Source organism: Tamandua tetradactyla, chromosome 1, assembly GCF_023851605.1.
Source record: "Tamandua tetradactyla isolate mTamTet1 chromosome 1, mTamTet1.pri, whole genome shotgun sequence".
NCBI classification, from domain to species: domain Eukaryota; kingdom Metazoa; phylum Chordata; class Mammalia; order Pilosa; family Myrmecophagidae; genus Tamandua; species Tamandua tetradactyla.
Genome location: NC_135327.1, coordinates 28,764,113 through 28,780,600, shown reverse-complemented (window position 1 = coordinate 28,780,600; position 16,488 = coordinate 28,764,113). Strand labels below are relative to the sequence as shown.

General features: G+C 48.6%; 1 protein-coding gene across 2 annotated transcripts; it reads left to right on the top strand.

Moving 5' to 3' along the window:
* Positions 1-6,594: 6,594 nt before the first annotated feature.
* Positions 6,595-16,205, top strand: TFAP2C (transcription factor AP-2 gamma). 2 transcript variants are annotated; one of them, XM_077113332.1, is made up of 7 exons: positions 6,595-6,883; positions 8,470-8,958; positions 9,076-9,127; positions 10,413-10,629; positions 11,179-11,297; positions 12,966-13,110; positions 14,695-16,205. In XM_077113332.1, exons 1-7 carry the CDS (start codon positions 6,836-6,838, stop codon positions 14,978-14,980), a joined length of 1,356 nt encoding a protein of 451 aa, XP_076969447.1. In that variant the 5' UTR covers positions 6,595-6,835; the 3' UTR covers positions 14,981-16,205. The 2 variants fall into 2 exon arrangements, with proteins under 2 accessions (XP_076969447.1, XP_076969440.1); XM_077113325.1 differs by lacking the exon at positions 6,595-6,883 and adding an exon at positions 7,664-8,241.
* Positions 16,206-16,488: the final 283 nt, after the last annotated feature.

The following is a 16,488-nucleotide window of genomic DNA, read 5'->3' as shown; positions in this document are numbered from 1 at the left end:
TAGGTGTTACAACATTGTGAATATGATTAATGTCACTGAATTGTGTGCTTGGGAGTGGTTGAGATGGGAACTTTTATATTGTATATATGTTACCACAATTTAAAAAAAAACAGAAACAAGAGATCAAAGAGGATGACAATGAAATATAATGCATGATGCTAGACTGAATCTAATAAAGAATGGAGGAGTAAATACCCCAAAGGATGTGACTGGGACAATTGAAAAAATTGGAATATGGACTGTTTTGGTTTGCTAACGCTACCAGAATGCAATATACCAGAAATGAAACAGCTTTTAAAAATGGAGTTTATTATGTTACACCTTTATAGTTCTAGGGCCATAACAGTGTCCAAACTAAGGCATCCAGGGAAAGACACCTTGACTCAAGAAAAGCCGATGGGTCTAGAACACCTCTGTCAGCTGGGAAGACACATGACTGGCCTGGTGTCTGCTGGTCCTTTGGCCTCTGGATTCAAACAACTTCCCTGGGGGCATTTGGGTTCTGCAACTCCAAACGTCTGGGTCTCTTGTTGGCTCTAGGCTTTTTCCGAAATGGTTCCTTCTTAAAGGACTCCAGTAGGTAGATTAAGACCCACCTTGAATAGGCAGAGACGCACATCCATGGAAACCATCTAATCAAAAGGTCCCATCTACAACTGCGGGGGTCACATTTCCATGGAAACAACTTAATCAAAAAGATCTCACCTAACAATATTGAATCATGATTAAAGAACCTGGCTTTTCTGGGGTACACAACAGTTTCAAACTGGCAAATGGACTGTGTGCTTTATACCATTGATAAATTTCTTGAACATGATAACTGTACTTCCGGAGCACATAAATGAGGGCTCTTGTTCTCAGGAATTGTACATGGCAGTGTTAAGTGTTGAAGGAATATGCCATATGCAGCTTACTTTAAAATATTTAGAAAACACATAGATAAAATGATATTTAAAATGTGACAAAATGTTCATAGTTGGTAAATCTGAGCATCTGGGGGATAGGTTGGAGTTCTGTGCATTGTCTGTGTGTTATTTTTGCAACTTTCCTTTAAGTTTGACATGATTTCAAAATTAAAAGTTTTTAAAAATCTGGGTGTTAACAAAACAATTAAAACAACATATTTTAAATTGCAACCTCCACAAAAACAAAGACAAAACCCCCAACCATAAGGAAGTTTACAAAGTCAGATTTCTCTCCACACCCCACTCCCAGCTTTATTTGTTGCCTGGATTTAGCTACCCTGAAAATAGAGCCTGAGTCCTGTTAGCTATTTACACAGTGGGACTATACAACACAGCAAGCATTGCTCTTAGAATGGAAAAATATGAATAATCAAAATCTAATTACATCTTCAACCAGGACTCTTTTTTTTTTTTTTGTATTTTTGAATCTTACCTATTATTTGCCTAAAGAAATGGTTCAGAGCAAATGTTTAAATTCCTTTACACAAAACTGTGGTGGTGCTTAAATCCCTTTTTGTTCTGAGCAATGTAAAAATCCACATTTCTCTCTGTGCTTGAGTCTATCATGAAAACTGCTTGATGTGTTGCAAAACCCATGCCTTTCAAGGGACTTACTTACAGGGGACAGACCCTCTCGCAAATGCTGAAATTCTCTGTTCCCCAGTAGGTGGGGGTGGAAACCTAGTTTTACTCCCACATCCTCTTTTCTTTCTTCTAAAGCACAGACGGAGGAGTCAAGGGCTGTTTTCAACTCACCTCTCACAGAGAAGCTGTTGGGTTTGCCTTGGATTTTGTGTGAAAACCCTCAAGGCGCCGCCCCCCACCACCTAATGAGTCCCAACTTCTGTGCAAGTCTTATCTCCTCCCGCCTGGCCTGGGCTGCGGAGGGCACAGCCTACAACCAGGGTTAATTCTTTTTAGTCTTCTTAAGTCTGCCGAAGTACACTCTTTTACCAGGTACTCGGCAGGTTGTTGCTATGGTTGCTTTTTAACCCATGTGCTTTGCCTCTTTCCTTAAGTTAAATAGCCTGTGATTGACAAGGTGTGAACACATCTCCCTGGCACTTAACCAAGATCCTCAAACTGGGACCCTAATGGGCTCCCCCAGGGAATTTACTATTCCTGGGTCAATTTTAGCTGGGCCCAGCAATGTGCCAGGTCCTTGAAAGCCCAAGCCAACAACCACTCCGAATTCAAGGAAATGTTAATTAATGGATCTGGTTTGGAAGACTAAATAAATAAAAATGTCCTTTGCTAGAATGCCATAAACTACATTTAAAGTAATTTCCTGATTCAAGGAGCCCGAGGCGTGCTGCTTGTGTCATTACATACACGAAGATCTTTCCAAAAACTGGAGAGAACCTTTTCGAATGGGGAGTTTACAGTTTCTAAGGGGAGGCGGGCGCAGAGAGGAGGTGACCACGGCCTTTCAGGTGTGTCTTCCAATCGCGATAGCTGGTTGTGGCTGTAGATTGTTCCCCCTTCCCCCCTCCCGTTTATAATTAAATAAATGCCCCAGGGGTTTTCTAACACCGGACTCGGCCCTAGGGGAGCTCTTTGCTAGTAGATGCGATCCCTGCGTTGCTCCTGTCCGTAAAAGTCCCGACTCACGCAGGGCTGAAGAGCTGACAACATGAATTTTCAGTTGCTAAGGGTGAGAAGAGAGGCGTTTGGGTGGAGGGCAGATGAGATTTCAGCCACCGGCCGGGAGGTGAGCCGGGCGGAGAAGTCTCTGGTTGGAAAGGGCGAGGAATGCCCGCGCGGTGGGGTGGGCGCCAGTGCGGGGTGCAAAGTGGCTCCTGGGAGCGGAGCTGAGTCGCCGCCACCCCGCTTCTGGTTCTAGTGGGCCTCTTCGCCTTGCGGCGAATGGGCGAGTCAGTTAAAGCCGCCGGCCTTCACTGGCCTGAAGGTGTCTGATGTTCAAGAACTCTGAGACCACAAGGCCTCGGGGGACGCCCGGCCTCCGCCTTAGTCACCCCGCCTGCCCTTGGAGCGGTTAGGGTGCAGACTGCTGGGCCCGGGGATGTTAGTGGAGAGGTGACACGCTCTCTGCAGCCGTCTTCTTTCCGTGCTGCCAAATGTGGCCTCTGGCAGTCGGGGGTCCCCGGGGCAGGGAGAGGGAGAGCCAGACCTGTGTCTAAGGAGAGTCACTAGGAAGGTGCCCTTGAATGCTTGGCAATGTTGTGGCTTTGCGGTGGTTGGACAGTAAAAAATTCAGCTGCGCCTTCGTCTCCTGTGAGATGGAGCGGATGGTTGCAAAGTTTAAACCCGCCACGTTTGTTTGGCGAGAGCTCTGCGAATGGGCGCCAGGACTAGAGCCCGGAATGAGTTCGAGACCCGGCTTAGCTCGGAAACCTGGAAACCAACAGGCCCTCGTCAGTACCACGCCTAACTTTGCTTATTTGTAAAAAGCAGACTTTTGTGAGGAAGAGCTGAAGGTTGCGAAGCCCCTCAAGCACGGCGCTCGGCGTATTTCTCAGCAACGAGCAGTGGTATTTAACCCTGTGGTAAGACAGGAGGGTTCTACGTTGTGTGCCGTGTCAGTCCCACGCACCGTTTTTTTTTTTTTTAAATCTGCTATTTATTATTGTTACTATTTTGGAGTGGCTGTGGATGGTTCGTGTGGCGCCCCAGGATGGGCGCCTTAGTGGGCTTCGACTGCTGTGGGTCTAACGCCAAGCGTTTGCGAAAGGAGCGTGGGGGTAGTGGTGGAGGGGGGGTACCTAAATGGACCCCCTGCCCCCGGACTGCTACAGGATCGGACCTTACCCACCCAGCGCGATCCCGGCAGCCCAGGCACTTATTGCTGTGCCTACCAGAGCTCAAACTGCTTGGAGGGGCAGAACTTAGATTGCGCGCGGCGCGCAACGGCGAGGGCTCTCGGGAGCCTCCACCTGCTGCTCGGGCGCCCCCTTCCTTGGGGCGGGAAGAAGAGTCGGAAGCCAACTGGACCCAGCTCTACCCGTCCGGCCACCTTCCACGGCCTGGGGTTGCTGAGGACTCCCGCCTGGGGCAGGGGACAGTGTTGCCGGAGGCACCCGATTTGCGCACCTTTTCGGGGTGGCGCAAGTCCGAGCGCTACTGTTCTTGTAGATACCTGGTTGCCTCCCGTCTGGCTCCCTGGGCCATCCGAGGTTTTGGTGCAGTCTGGGGATTCAAGCGCGCTGGGAGCGGAGGGGGGTGGGGGTATCCTTTAACCACTCTCCTTGCTTGCTTGCCTCTGTTCACGATGCGTGGAGCGAGAATAGTCCCCGGAACCCCCACATTATGTTTACAGTTAGGCGGCTGCAAGACCTTCCAGGGTCTGGAGGGGGCACCATTTCCGGGCGCTGGCTGCCAAGGGCTCAGTCCCACATGGTTTTTCACTCCCACTAGAGGCCCGGGCTTTAGGCGGGCGGGGGGAGGGGGGACAGAGGGCGGTTCTGTCCTGGGTGCCGAAGCATCGGCTCCCAGCGCTTTTGGCTGAGTAGAAAGAATAGCTGAGTTCAAGGAAGGGTGAGGGTCCTGGAGCCCAGAAAAGAGAGCGTGCGTGCCTTGGGCTCGGAGTCCGGGTCCAGTCCTGCAGATGATTTGTTCCAGCCGCCTTCCGCATCGGGTGCGCTAGGTCACACTTCAACCGGAAAGCTATCCTTTGGAGGGGGAGGTGGGTAGCGCAGCGATCCAGGGCACTCCTTGGGAATGAATGGTCTTTGCCAAGGGATTCCGAAACCTTTGGTTCCTGGGCCTCCCCGAGCCGAGACGCGCGGGCCCATCTGCCCTCCTCGCCACCGCCAAGGACTTCCCCGGGCAGGGAGGAATCTGCGTTCCTCCACGTGACTTCGGTGAGCGCTGATTGCGGGAATGAAGGACAGACAGACAGATACTGGGGTGGGGGTGGGCACCTTTCTGCCCGTTCTTGGCTCCAACCTGCCGGGGTAAAGTGTTGGCACAGACGAGCCAACTTGTTCAAGCTGCATCCCGGATCCGGTCTTGGAGCCAAATTCTAGCAGGAGGGCCCAGCGTGGAGAAGAGACGAGCCCCTCGGGTCTAGGGAATTTGGGGCACCCGAAAGATGTGCCGCAGCCTCTCTTCCAGGGAGAGCGTGGGACCCCAACCTTCCATATCTCAGCGGGAGCAGGCAACCCGCATTGCCCAGCAGCTTGGGGCTCCCATCCCAGAATACCAGTCTAGCTAGCGCCTTGCTTCTGCGTTATTATTTTTTCTTTATTTTTGCCCCCAGGCCGGGTGTTTTTGAACCGGGGTTATCAGGCAAGGGTCGTGTGTCTTACCTCTACTTAGTGCAAAGTCCCGCAGATGCGGTTGACTGAAAAGTCCCCAAGTGATTTCACTCCCAGGTTTTGTTTTCACATTTGAAGGAGTATCACCTTGGACGGGCTGTTGTCTAAGGCGAGGAAGGACGCCTATTTTAATTGTTATTTTATTTTTTAAGCCCATCTGGGTCTAGATAAATGGTACAATTCAAATCCGAGGAGGACCGGAAGGAGTAGATTCCATCTTGAGGATGGGGAGAGTCGCATCCACTCCAGGCTGGGGACACCGAACTGATTGTATTGATTATTGAAAATTGGAATCAGAATCAAATCGAAATAGATTCCACCAACCCCTAAAGCCCTTAGATTGTTTAGATACAGCTCTGGGAGCCAGTTGGGACATCTGAAGAAAATTCACCCTCGAGAATTAGTCACTCCCTTAAAAAGAAAAAAAAAATCCATTATAATAAAACTGTGCCATTGGATTTCGTTTATTTAAAAATTTTACTACTATCTCCCGTTGTTTTCAAGTTTGGGTGGCATCTACATATTCTGGAGAGGCAGCGTTAACGTGCCTTCCTCTGTGGAAATGAGGTGCCCACCTGACCAGCAGGGTCCTTCTCTGTCCCACCCGCCCGCAGTGTTGGGTTGTACGCTGCCCCGTACCTCTTTTCCTGATTGACCTTCTGAGTGCCTGGCCCACAGCACCCAGCCACTGAGCCGGCGCTGGGCAGGGCAGGACAGGGCAGGGTGAGGGAGCGCGGGCGCCCCCCACCCAGTCCGCAGCAGCCGCGGAAGACGCACCACTGGGTGCCGCGGCGGCCTAACCCCACCGCTCGGGGGAGACCCCGGACTGCGCTGTGTTCGCGGGAGGGGGAAGAAGGGGTGTCTTGGAGGGATTGGGGGCTCACCCCACTTGATCCCCAGCTGAAAATGTCTCTGTGGGACAGGACGCATAGTAGGTGACAAGGGGACTCCAGTTGTGGGTCTCTAACTCCAAAGTCACATCTATCTTAATAGAGGGTGGGGGCAAGAACTTCAGGCAAAGGAGGGGGTCCGCAGGGACTTAGGAGACGGGTGCTCAGACCTGCGAGTCTGAGGTCCGCGCAGGCTAGGGGGGTGAGTTAAGGAAGGCGCTGGGGAACGCCGGCCTCGCAGGTCTGCGACCGTCAGGGAGGTGCCGCCCACCCGATCCCCTCCCTTGTCCCCCGCGGTGTGGGTCTCTGCACCGCGCCAGGCCCGGGTTGCGGGCGGAGCCAAACTGGGACTGGCTGGGGGCCGCCCCGCCCGGCGGCGGGGCCTTCGCGCCGGCCCTGGGGGAGGAGTTATGATAATTTCCTTCTCATTAAGGCGCCCGGGTCCCCCGGCTATCGCCCGGGCAGACAGTGCGGGCGCGGCTCCTCGGCTTCACGGCAGCTGCGTTTACACCCGCGGCAGCAGCAGCATCTACGTTCTCAAAGCCGCCAATGCGCGTTCAGTGACCCGGACACCTAAGCACGCGCTTGCGGCGAGGGCGGCGGCAGACGCCTGGCCACCGTGACCCCAATTTTGGATTTACCGTTCGGGGGGTGGGGGGAGCCTGGATTTAACTGGCGGCTGTTTTGGGGGACGCCGGACGCCATGTTGTGGAAAATAACCGATAATGTGAAGTATGAAGAGGACTGCGAGGTGAGCTGGGGCGCAGAGGCGCAACCCTGGCCCGGCCCGATTCCAGTCCGGGTGGTTGGGGCCACCGGTCCACGGTCGGGAGCCGAGGGCGCAGGAGCAGCTAGGAGGCACCGGCCGCCGCCTCTCGGTGGGACGGGTTCCATTCTTCGGGACACCCCTTCGTCCCATTTCTCCGGGGCCCCCTTCTGAATCGAGTCATTTCCAAACTATCCGGCCCCCGGAAACCGGCTGGAGATAACACCCACAAAGTTTCCCGGTCGGTTTCATCCGAAGGAAAACAGCTTTTCTTCCCGTTTTCTCGGAAGAGGTCGAAGTCTGCAAACCTTAGACGTGGCTTTTACGTACGAAATCTCCGTCCAAGGGGGTCAAACGAGGCGACCCGCCGGCGACACCTTTGCGGAGTTTCCTCCAAGGCGGGCTTGTCACCTGCCCCGCTACCACCTCCGGGAAGGACAGAAGTTTGGCTTCCAAGAGAAGGGGGGCTGGGGGAGTGTTGGGGAGAGGGGACCCTGAGGCCAGATGGGGCCGTGAGGCTCACGAGTACTCCAGCCTGTCAGACAGGTTGGGCTAGAGTTTCGGAGCGTGGGTGGGAGGGAGGGAGGCGGCGAGCGGGAAGAGGAAGAAGACGCAGGCGGCGGGAGGCGAGCGCCAGGACCTGGGGAGGGAACCTGGGCCCGGGGGAGGCCCGGAGCGCAAGGTAGCTCAAGGGGCTGCCCCTTCTTGCAGGCCGGGACACTTCCGCTAGGGGGCGACGGTGCCATGTTCTGCCTGGGTCCCTGCCACCCCACACCCCTGTGACCCTCTAAAGGCACAGATCCTTTAGGAACTAAATCGGACAGCCGTGGGGCGAGGGGACGTGCGCGGACAACCAAGGGTGCCCGATATTCGCGGGCCTTTCATTCTTCCACGGGCGCCCGTCGTGCGGGAACATTACTCCGGGTCGGGCAGGGCGCTCTCACCTTCTACACCAAATTGAACAGGGTATGCGTGGCTGTGGGTAGAGGAAGGGAGAGATCCGGCGGCGCGAGGTAGTTTGGGAGCGTCTGGCCCGCCCGAAGGTCTTTGTCCTGAGGGCGTGGAAGGGAGGGTACCTGGGGTGGGCGTGATGCGCACTTCCCGCGCCGCGCGCTTTATCCGCGCCCCCCCTCCGCTCTCCCACCGCCTTTCGTCTGGCGACGCCAACTTGTGTGGACTCGTGAACGTGAGTGCGCTGTACTTGTGCACGCCACATGCCACCTTCCTCCTGGGACTCCGACCTCCCCTGGCCCAAGGACTGGGGTTCAAACCTGGCGCCTCCGGGCTCCTCGGGCTCCAGGGTGCCCAAATCGCCGCTGGGCTTTGAGGGCGCATTACCGCAGGTATTTTCACCAGCTTTCCTTTTTCTCTCCTTGGACCTACTGTTTTACAACGAATTCCCCGGGGCGCATTACCGCCCGGGTGCCTCCCGACCCCGTAGCAAGCCCTGCGGGTTGGGGCTGTGCGGGCAGATCATCCCCGGAGGCGCAGAGGCCGGGATCCGCTCGGTCGAGAACGGTTCGCCCTAACCGGGTTTCGTACTAAGAGGGTCTTCTGTTTTCTCCCCCCAGGATCGCCACGACGCCAGCAGCAATGGGAACCCACGTCTCCCTCACCTCTCCTCCGCGGGGCAACATCTCTACAGTCCCGCGCCACCTCTCTCCCACACCGGAGTCGCCGAATACCAGCCGCCTCCCTACTTCCCACCCCCCTACCAGCAGCTGGCTTACTCGCAGTCCGCAGACCCCTACTCGCATTTGGGAGAAGCGTACGCCGCCGCCATCAACCCCCTACATCAACCGGCGCCTGCTGGCAGCCAGCAGCAGGCCTGGCCTGGCCGCCAGAGCCAGGACGGAGCCGGCCTGCCCCCGCACCACGGGCGCCCTGCCGGCCTGTTGCCCCACCTCTCGGGACTGGAGGCGGGGGGCGCCGTGGGATCCCGCAGGGATGCGTACCGCCGCTCGGACCTGCTTCTGCCCCACGCGCACGCCCTGGACCCCGCGAGCCTGGCGGAGAACCTGGGGCTCCACGATATGGCGCACCAGGTGGACGACGTACAGGTATGCGGCGCCCCAGCTCCCGCACAACGTTTCAGCCCTCTAGCCTCACCCCCTACTCTCACCCGGGCCGGGTCCCGGCTTCCTTGACTTAAAGGAAACTTGTCTTTTCTTCCCCAGAATGTCGACGACCCGCACCTGCTCTTGCATGATCAGACTGTTATTCGCAAAGGTAGGCAGTGAGCGGGTTACCCCCCACCCCCTTTGATTGCAACCTGAACTTATTCTTAATTGTGTTGTGAGGTTACTAGGTATTGATAAGGTGGGGGAGGGCATGGAGGGCACTTCGTGACCGATTAGAAACATTTGGGATGGAGAGGACCATGGGGATTCAAGGAAGGTAGGATTAAGCAGTTGAAAAGAGGAGATTGCGTTCTAAAAGAAAAAGGAAGCCATTAAAAATGCAATTTTCTAGAGAAAACTGTCGAAAAGGGCTATATAAGGAAGCTTCACTTTCTGGGTGAGTTTTCTGTGAATTTACGTGTACTCTTTCTGTAAAAGGTTTTTTTTTTTAAATGGGGTTCCAGTAGAGTACTTACAGGTTTTCTCTGAATTAAATGAAAGCATTTTTAGCTCCGAATTTGTTACAGTATTTTAGTGTTAATAGAAAATCTTCAAGATTGAGTTAACAATGTGACTAATTTTTAAAGCCCTGTCTTGTGGTTGGTTCTGACATTTTAAGTGCCGATTTGATGCGATTTTATTTCTGATTGCAAACACACACATCTGAAAAGGTCCTCAATTAGGACCTGCAAGAAAAGTTTTGAAACGGTTTGGCCTACCAGGAATGATCTGCCGAGACAGAGGTTGGGTTTATGCAAGATGAGGTGGGGATTTGGAAAATTGGATTACTTGGTGAGTGGCTCATGAAATTAAGTTACATACTGACGGGATTACCAGTCGGCTGTTTGCAGGAGGGAGTAGACTGAAAATTAAAGGTAGCTAAGGTCTATTATCGAAGTTTGAACTGCTTGAATTGATTAGAGAAAGAGAGCTCTGAAAAACATCTCAAAAAATAAATTTCCCAGTAAACTTCAAACGGGTTTGTTTGTATTTTAAAATTTACCATGAATCACGGAATGGTTTTGGCGAAGGAACTGAATGTGTCCAGGGATTTTGGTTGTTCATTGGGAGGGAAAATTATGGTCTATTTAGTATTGAAGCAATATTCTGAAGGCAAATTTTCCAATAACACAAATTTTAATAGTAGCTAGAAAAAAACCTTCCCATGCTGCTTTGGTTTCTCTTTCTAATTAACTTTCCAAGGTGTTAACCTGTAAATTTCAGATTCCATTATCTTTGAAGAATCTATGGCTTTTAGAAAAGCGGTTGCAATTTATAGCCCAACATTCAACTTTATTTCTTCCAAGATCTCTTAGAGCTTTGGTCAGAGGTTCTGAAAATGCCATTCTTGCTCTTGTGTCAGTCTGATTGCCAGTTCTGATCTTCGTTTTCAGGTCCTATTTCGATGACCAAGAACCCCCTGAGTCTCCCCTGTCAGAAGGAGTTGGTGGGAGCCGTGATGAATCCCAGTGAGGTCTTCTGCTCAGTCCCAGGAAGATTGTCCCTCCTCAGCTCCACATCCAAATATAAAGTGACAGTTGCTGAAGTACAGAGGCGACTGTCGCCGCCTGAATGCTTAAATGCCTCATTACTGGGAGGTGTTCTCAGAAGGTACACAGGGAAGGCACATGGGAGCACAAACCTGGACATGGTGGTTGGTTGATTAAATGTGGTCCAAGAGGGCTGGGGAGGTATTTTTAACATTGATAGAACTTTTAAACCTGACGCTGAATTATAATAGACACAAAGTTTTAGTACATTTCTTATCTTTTAGAAAAGTGACAAATGTAGAAGGAAGTGCTAAAACCGCATTAACAAATTGCCGTTGGTTAGAATTTGAATTCCACCTATGAAGTGGTTGTATCTTGTATTAAAGTGAAGGGAAGCTTGATGGATTTTGTTCCCTAGGGACTGGGCTGCTGCAGCTATATAAGTGAAAATTTAAGTGCTTTGGTACAAGTTGCAGTGCTCTGTAACTTTAAAAAAAAATGGCCATGTTAGGAAGGGTTTTTGAATTTTAAGCGGATGAATTAAATGAGGACTTTTCAGCTAGGATCCACATAATGTAGACAGTCTTTTCCAGTTTTGATGGTTAGTACCTTAAGACCTCAAAGTGCAGTTTCTTGAGCACCACAACCACAGTCACTTCACTTTCTCCAGAGCCAAATCTAAAAATGGAGGCCGGTCTCTGCGGGAGAAGTTGGACAAGATTGGGTTGAATCTTCCTGCCGGCCGACGGAAAGCTGCACATGTGACACTCCTGACATCCTTAGTTGAAGGTCTGTTTCGCGTTCTTTTAAATTGCGTGGTTTCTCAAATGCTTAATCTCTAAAGAAAAGCTTGCAACTGTGAGAGGTGAAAGCACTCTGAATTGTCATAAATTCATTATAACAAATCGTAAGAACCTTAGCAAATAGGTTAGCATCAAAATAATATCAGGTGCTCAGATATTCTATTCTGGGTTCCCCAGAAAATCGTTGTTTAAAAGAAATGGTTTTCCTGACTTCGGAAATCGCACTCGGAGTGTCAAGACATTTCCTGTTAAAAATGAACCAGTTTCTGAAAGATGTACCAATGGCTCGATCCTATATCTTGATGGAAAAAAAAAGCTGGTTGTTTACTGGTAGGCAGATTTCCTGTTTGCATTTCATAGCTGTGGAATGATGGGATGGTGCCCCATTACCATAAGAGAAAGGCCCATTTTATTATGATAGGACTATCCCAATTCCTTCATTCCTTTCCCCTTCCTTCATTCCTTTCCCCTATCAACAGGGAAAACCGGTTTTTGTGTGAGCCTTTCTCCATAGTCTAAGATTGTAGGATGTTTCTGTTTCTTGGGAGGGACCCCACCACAGCCTGGGAAATAGCTAGGAATGCAGGCAACACAATTTTTTTTCTTTTAAAGAAGAGGCAAGGATAGAGTAAAATTTTTAAAAGCCAAAAAAACCAAGCACATTCTTATTGAACACGGGAAGGATGGGTTCGAGCACCAAGAGGTTTATTCTCCAGGCTGCTGAGCTCTTTCTCGCTGGGGGCTGAGGAAATGAAGCAATGCTGTCTTTTGAACACTTTCCCTGCTCTGATGGCTTAACTGCTGAAAGAGACTTGGCAAGGTCCCTTGCTCTACCTTTTGAGTGTCTCTGGAGGTCAGGGCAAGGAGAAAGGAGCTTGCCTGCTGGAGAAATGCTGTCCATAGAGAATGGCAGGTTCTTGGTGTGTGGCTCATAAGTGAGGCTTTGCCAGGTTCCCCTGCAGGCTAGGCTGGCCAGCGTGAATAGGAAAGTAAGTCTCACAACGGTGGCTCACAGATTTTGATTTAGTGAATCTGGGGGCCACCCTACCCATCTGGGTTTTGGGAAAAATAAAAGACAAAATACACTAACCACCTCACTGGTGGGAGAGGACTATGTTTAAAGCTCCTGGTGTCCCCCACAGCAGAAACTTTTGGCAAAGGGGGACGGATAGTCCAAGCTGACGGTTGGAATTCTTCAACTTTCCCAATATGTAAATCTCCTGTTAGATATATCCTAAAAACAACTTTCTACCAGTTAGAAAGAAGTGTGCCCAGCGAAACATTTCTTGTCATTTATTCCTAGATAGAATCAGTTTGCTTTTATCACATGTGCTCATCTCCTTTAAACTTCCCTACTTCTCACAATGATTAAAATATTAAAAGAAAGCATGGGGTTGTATTTTTATCTGTTTTGGGACAAAGGACTGATTAGAATTTTGCAATTAGTTAAAAATGGGGTGGGGGGTTTCTTTCCTCACTTAGTATTTCACCCTCAGTATTCCTGGGTTCAGAGTACCTGTTGGGAGCACCCGGAAGTTCTCCCTACCAGCTGAAGGATTGCATTTGAGCATGCGAAGTAACTGGTAGACAGTGCCAAAAAAGGGAAAAAAGACAGTTGGCTATGCAAACCTTTATTACCATTACTTTATTCTAGGTGAAGCTGTTCATTTGGCTCGTGACTTTGCATATGTGTGTGAAGCAGAATTTCCTAGTAAACCGGTGGCCGAATATTTAACCAGACCACATCTAGGGGGACGAAATGAGATGGCAACTCGGAAGAACATGCTGCTGGCTGCACAGTAAGTAACCAGCCTGGAACTTGATGCTGTGTTTTCATGTCGGCACTCTGGGTCCAAAACAATCCTTGTTGCTCAAAAAAATAGTTGTTTAATAAATGAGGATGTCTTTTGTCTTAGGCAAAAAGAAAAAAGACAAAACACAAGGGAGCTTCTTTTACAAATCAAAATAGATCTGAACTTCTTTGTATGACTTGGGATTCCAAAATGAGTATATTGCTCTCTATTTTCTTTTTTGAGCTGCACTTTCATTATTGTATTTGAGTAACTTACAAAAATGTGTTAAGTGATTTGCTTGGTCACATTCAATCAAGAATGCGGGACTTCTCTTTTTTTTTTTTTAACTTTATAGTGTAGTATAGTATAGTATATATATATAATGCAAAGAAATTAAAAAGCAATAGTTTTCAAAGCACTTTTCGACAAGTAGTTACAGCACAGATCCCAGATCCTCTCAGATTTTTCCTTCTAGCTGTCCAGAATATAGGAGGCTAGAGGGCCTAAATATTTTTTTTTATCACAATCTACTTGTTTTCCTTCTTCTTTTGTGAACAATAACATATATACAAAAAACCTGTAAATTTCAAAGCACAGCACCACAATTAGTTGTAGAATATATTTCAGATTTGGATATGGGTTACAATTGACAATTTCAGGTTTTCACTTCTAGCTGCTCTAAAATACTGGCAACTAAAAGAGATATAATTTAATGATTCAACATTCATATTTATTTGTTAAATCCTATCTTCTCTGTATAACTCCACCGTCACCTTTGATCTTTCCGTCTCTCTCTTAAGAGGTCTTTGGGTTATAGCAATTCTAAATTTTTCTTCTTTTTTTTTCTGCAGTTTTGCTATATAGCTAAGACTGGATTTTAATTAAATTTTTCATATGGAAGGTTCTGTCACTTATATGGGGTAGGGAGATGGAACTATTTGATGTTCTGGATTCTGTCTCTTTAAATTATAATGATCAGGGTAGATTTATAGGTGATGTTTTGTTTACCAATTAAATGTCTCAAGAACTCCTTAGTGCAGCTGTGGGATTTCTCAAAGAAACCAATAGTAAATTGATTTTTAAATTATGGTAAATGAGGCAAGTTGGGAAACAAATAAGCCAGCCTTTACAAACTTTATAAAGAGCAAGTTTCTGGGGGATGTCTGATTTTCCCTGAGGTTCTTCGTGGCAGTTCTTGGCAAGTTTATTTGAACCAACTTCTACCAAAGCAAACATCTAATCCTTAAATTCTGGAAAGTGATGGCCTGGGGTTCCACTCCCAAACCACCAGCACCACCTGACCTGAGATGACCCAGGCCAGCTGACCGGGATGAATATTTGGATCTTGTCTAATTACAGGGAGAGGATTAAGTGGGCTAGTGCTTGAAAAGAGCTTAAAACTCAGGCTGGCACGGAAGAGGTGCTGAGTGCAAGCGACCGTAGCGATTAGGATCAGATTTCAGCTGTTCTTCCTTGGCTTTGTCCAAAATTACTGATTGCCCCCCTCCCCCAGTAGTGTCATCCTCAGGTTTTGTCCTGCAGACGCGCCCATTGAACCTGTAGCTCACCAGAGTCTTGACTGTCTTACAGGCAAGTGTGTAAAGAATTCACAGACCTTCTCAATCAAGACCGGACACCCAATGGGAACAACAGACCCGCCCCTGTCTTGGAGACCAACATTCAGAACTGCTTGTCTCATTTCAGCCTGATCACCCACGGTTTTGGCAGCCAGGCCATCTGCGCCGCCGTGTCTGCCCTGCAGAACTACGTAAAGGAAGCCCTGGTAGTAATTGACAAGTCCTACATGAACCCTGGAGACCAGAGTCCAGCTGATTCGAACAAAACCCTGGAGAAAATGGAGAAGCACAGGAAGTAAAGGGGGTGAACAAAGGGCTTGAAGAGTCGGGAAAAGAACAGGACGATTCACAACTGCACAATCCGTCTCCACCCCCACTGGACTGGGAAAAACCCCTCTTGCCCTGGGGACTGAGTTTGTTACCTGCAAAAAGAAGCCTCCGTTAATTTCATTTCTGGATCGGCAGTGATTTTTACATGTCCTCCTGGATTCTTGTGTTATTTCTAGAGCTGAAGTATCACCTAACTTTGGACAAGTATCAGAAGGTGACAAGTACTAGTTCTTGACTCATTTAAGCTTTTTTATTTTTTTGAACCCTGTTCTTTCTCTGAAAGTGGTGCTAAACGTTTCCTGAGTTAACAAAAGCCACATACATCACTTGTCAAAATGGCAAATGGATGCAAATTGGATAGACAATCACTTTTTTTTCTTCAGTGTTAAGACAACGGCTGGTTTTTGTGTCCACTATTTTCGAAAAGTGTTTAGCTTCTTCAGATACCGAATCCTTTAACAATTGGAGGAGGCAAAAGTTCTGTCTGCTTAACAACTAGTGAATAGTTGGCATTTAACACACTTTTAAACTCCTTGCTCAAGGGGGCCTTCTGGTTTTAAGACACTTGTAGGAACAAAGCCTGCTGATTTTATGTTTTGTTTTGTTTTAATTTTTGAAAGTTTAACTCTGCAAAATGAGAAACTCTTTGAAATGACATAATCCTTTAAGGGTACTAAAGCTTTATTTGCATATTTATTTCAGATCTTGGATTTTTTAGAGTAAACTTGAAAAAGGGTAGGCCTGAAGCATTTTGCTGCCTGTTGTCCTCAAGTCCCCCGTGGAGGCTCTGTATTTTGAGAAAGTGTGTTGAGTGTACAGATTTTATTTATGCCTAATTTAATGGGGTCTGTAAATACTGGTGAACTTCTTACAACTTTGAGAAATGGGATTCGATTTTAATATTAACTTTTAAAGGTGATGGGGTAGTCTATAACACATCTTTAGGTTTCATATGTTATGTACACAGGGTATTAAGTCTTGCGAGGATACTGGGTTCCATTCTGCATGTGGAGGGTTCTGCTTAATTGAAGCCCTCTCTTTACTCACAAAGCAATAACTTTTGTGACTTCCAGTTAGGTGGAATCCTAAGATGAATGTGGCACGGTGTGTGTGGGATAGTGACTGAACTCCATTCCTGTAAACATCCCCCAAACAGTTCTGTTGTGTACACATCGTCTGTATAATAAAAGTATTCTTGATAGAATCTGTAAAAGTCTGATTATGATTTTATTTTTAAAGTCGCTAAGGTGAGTGGAAATAGTGCCTGAGCTAATTTACGGCTTGATGTGGCTTCGTTGATATGACCGAGAGTAAAGTCCTGTGCTGCAGGGAATCTCAAGTGTTCTTTTCATCTCCTTTGAGGGACTTGACTCAATTGACACAGAGCATTAAGCCCTCAATAGTTCTCAACAGGGAGGCTTGAGTAAAGTAAAGGTCATTTATTGATACGAAGAGGGCCAGAGATATTTTTTAAATG

Bases quoted from the DNA above. Each gene is read 5' to 3' on its own strand.
- TFAP2C (XM_077113325.1), top strand. From the start codon at position 8,113: ATGCCACCTTCCTCCTGGGACTCCGACCTCCCCTGGCCCAAGGACTGG. The intron at 10,630-11,178 runs GTACACAGGGAA...CACTTTCTCCAG, and splicing joins CTGGGAGGTGTTCTCAGAAG to AGCCAAATCTAAAAATGGAG. The intron at 13,111-14,694 runs GTAAGTAACCAG...ACTGTCTTACAG, and splicing joins AACATGCTGCTGGCTGCACA to GCAAGTGTGTAAAGAATTCA.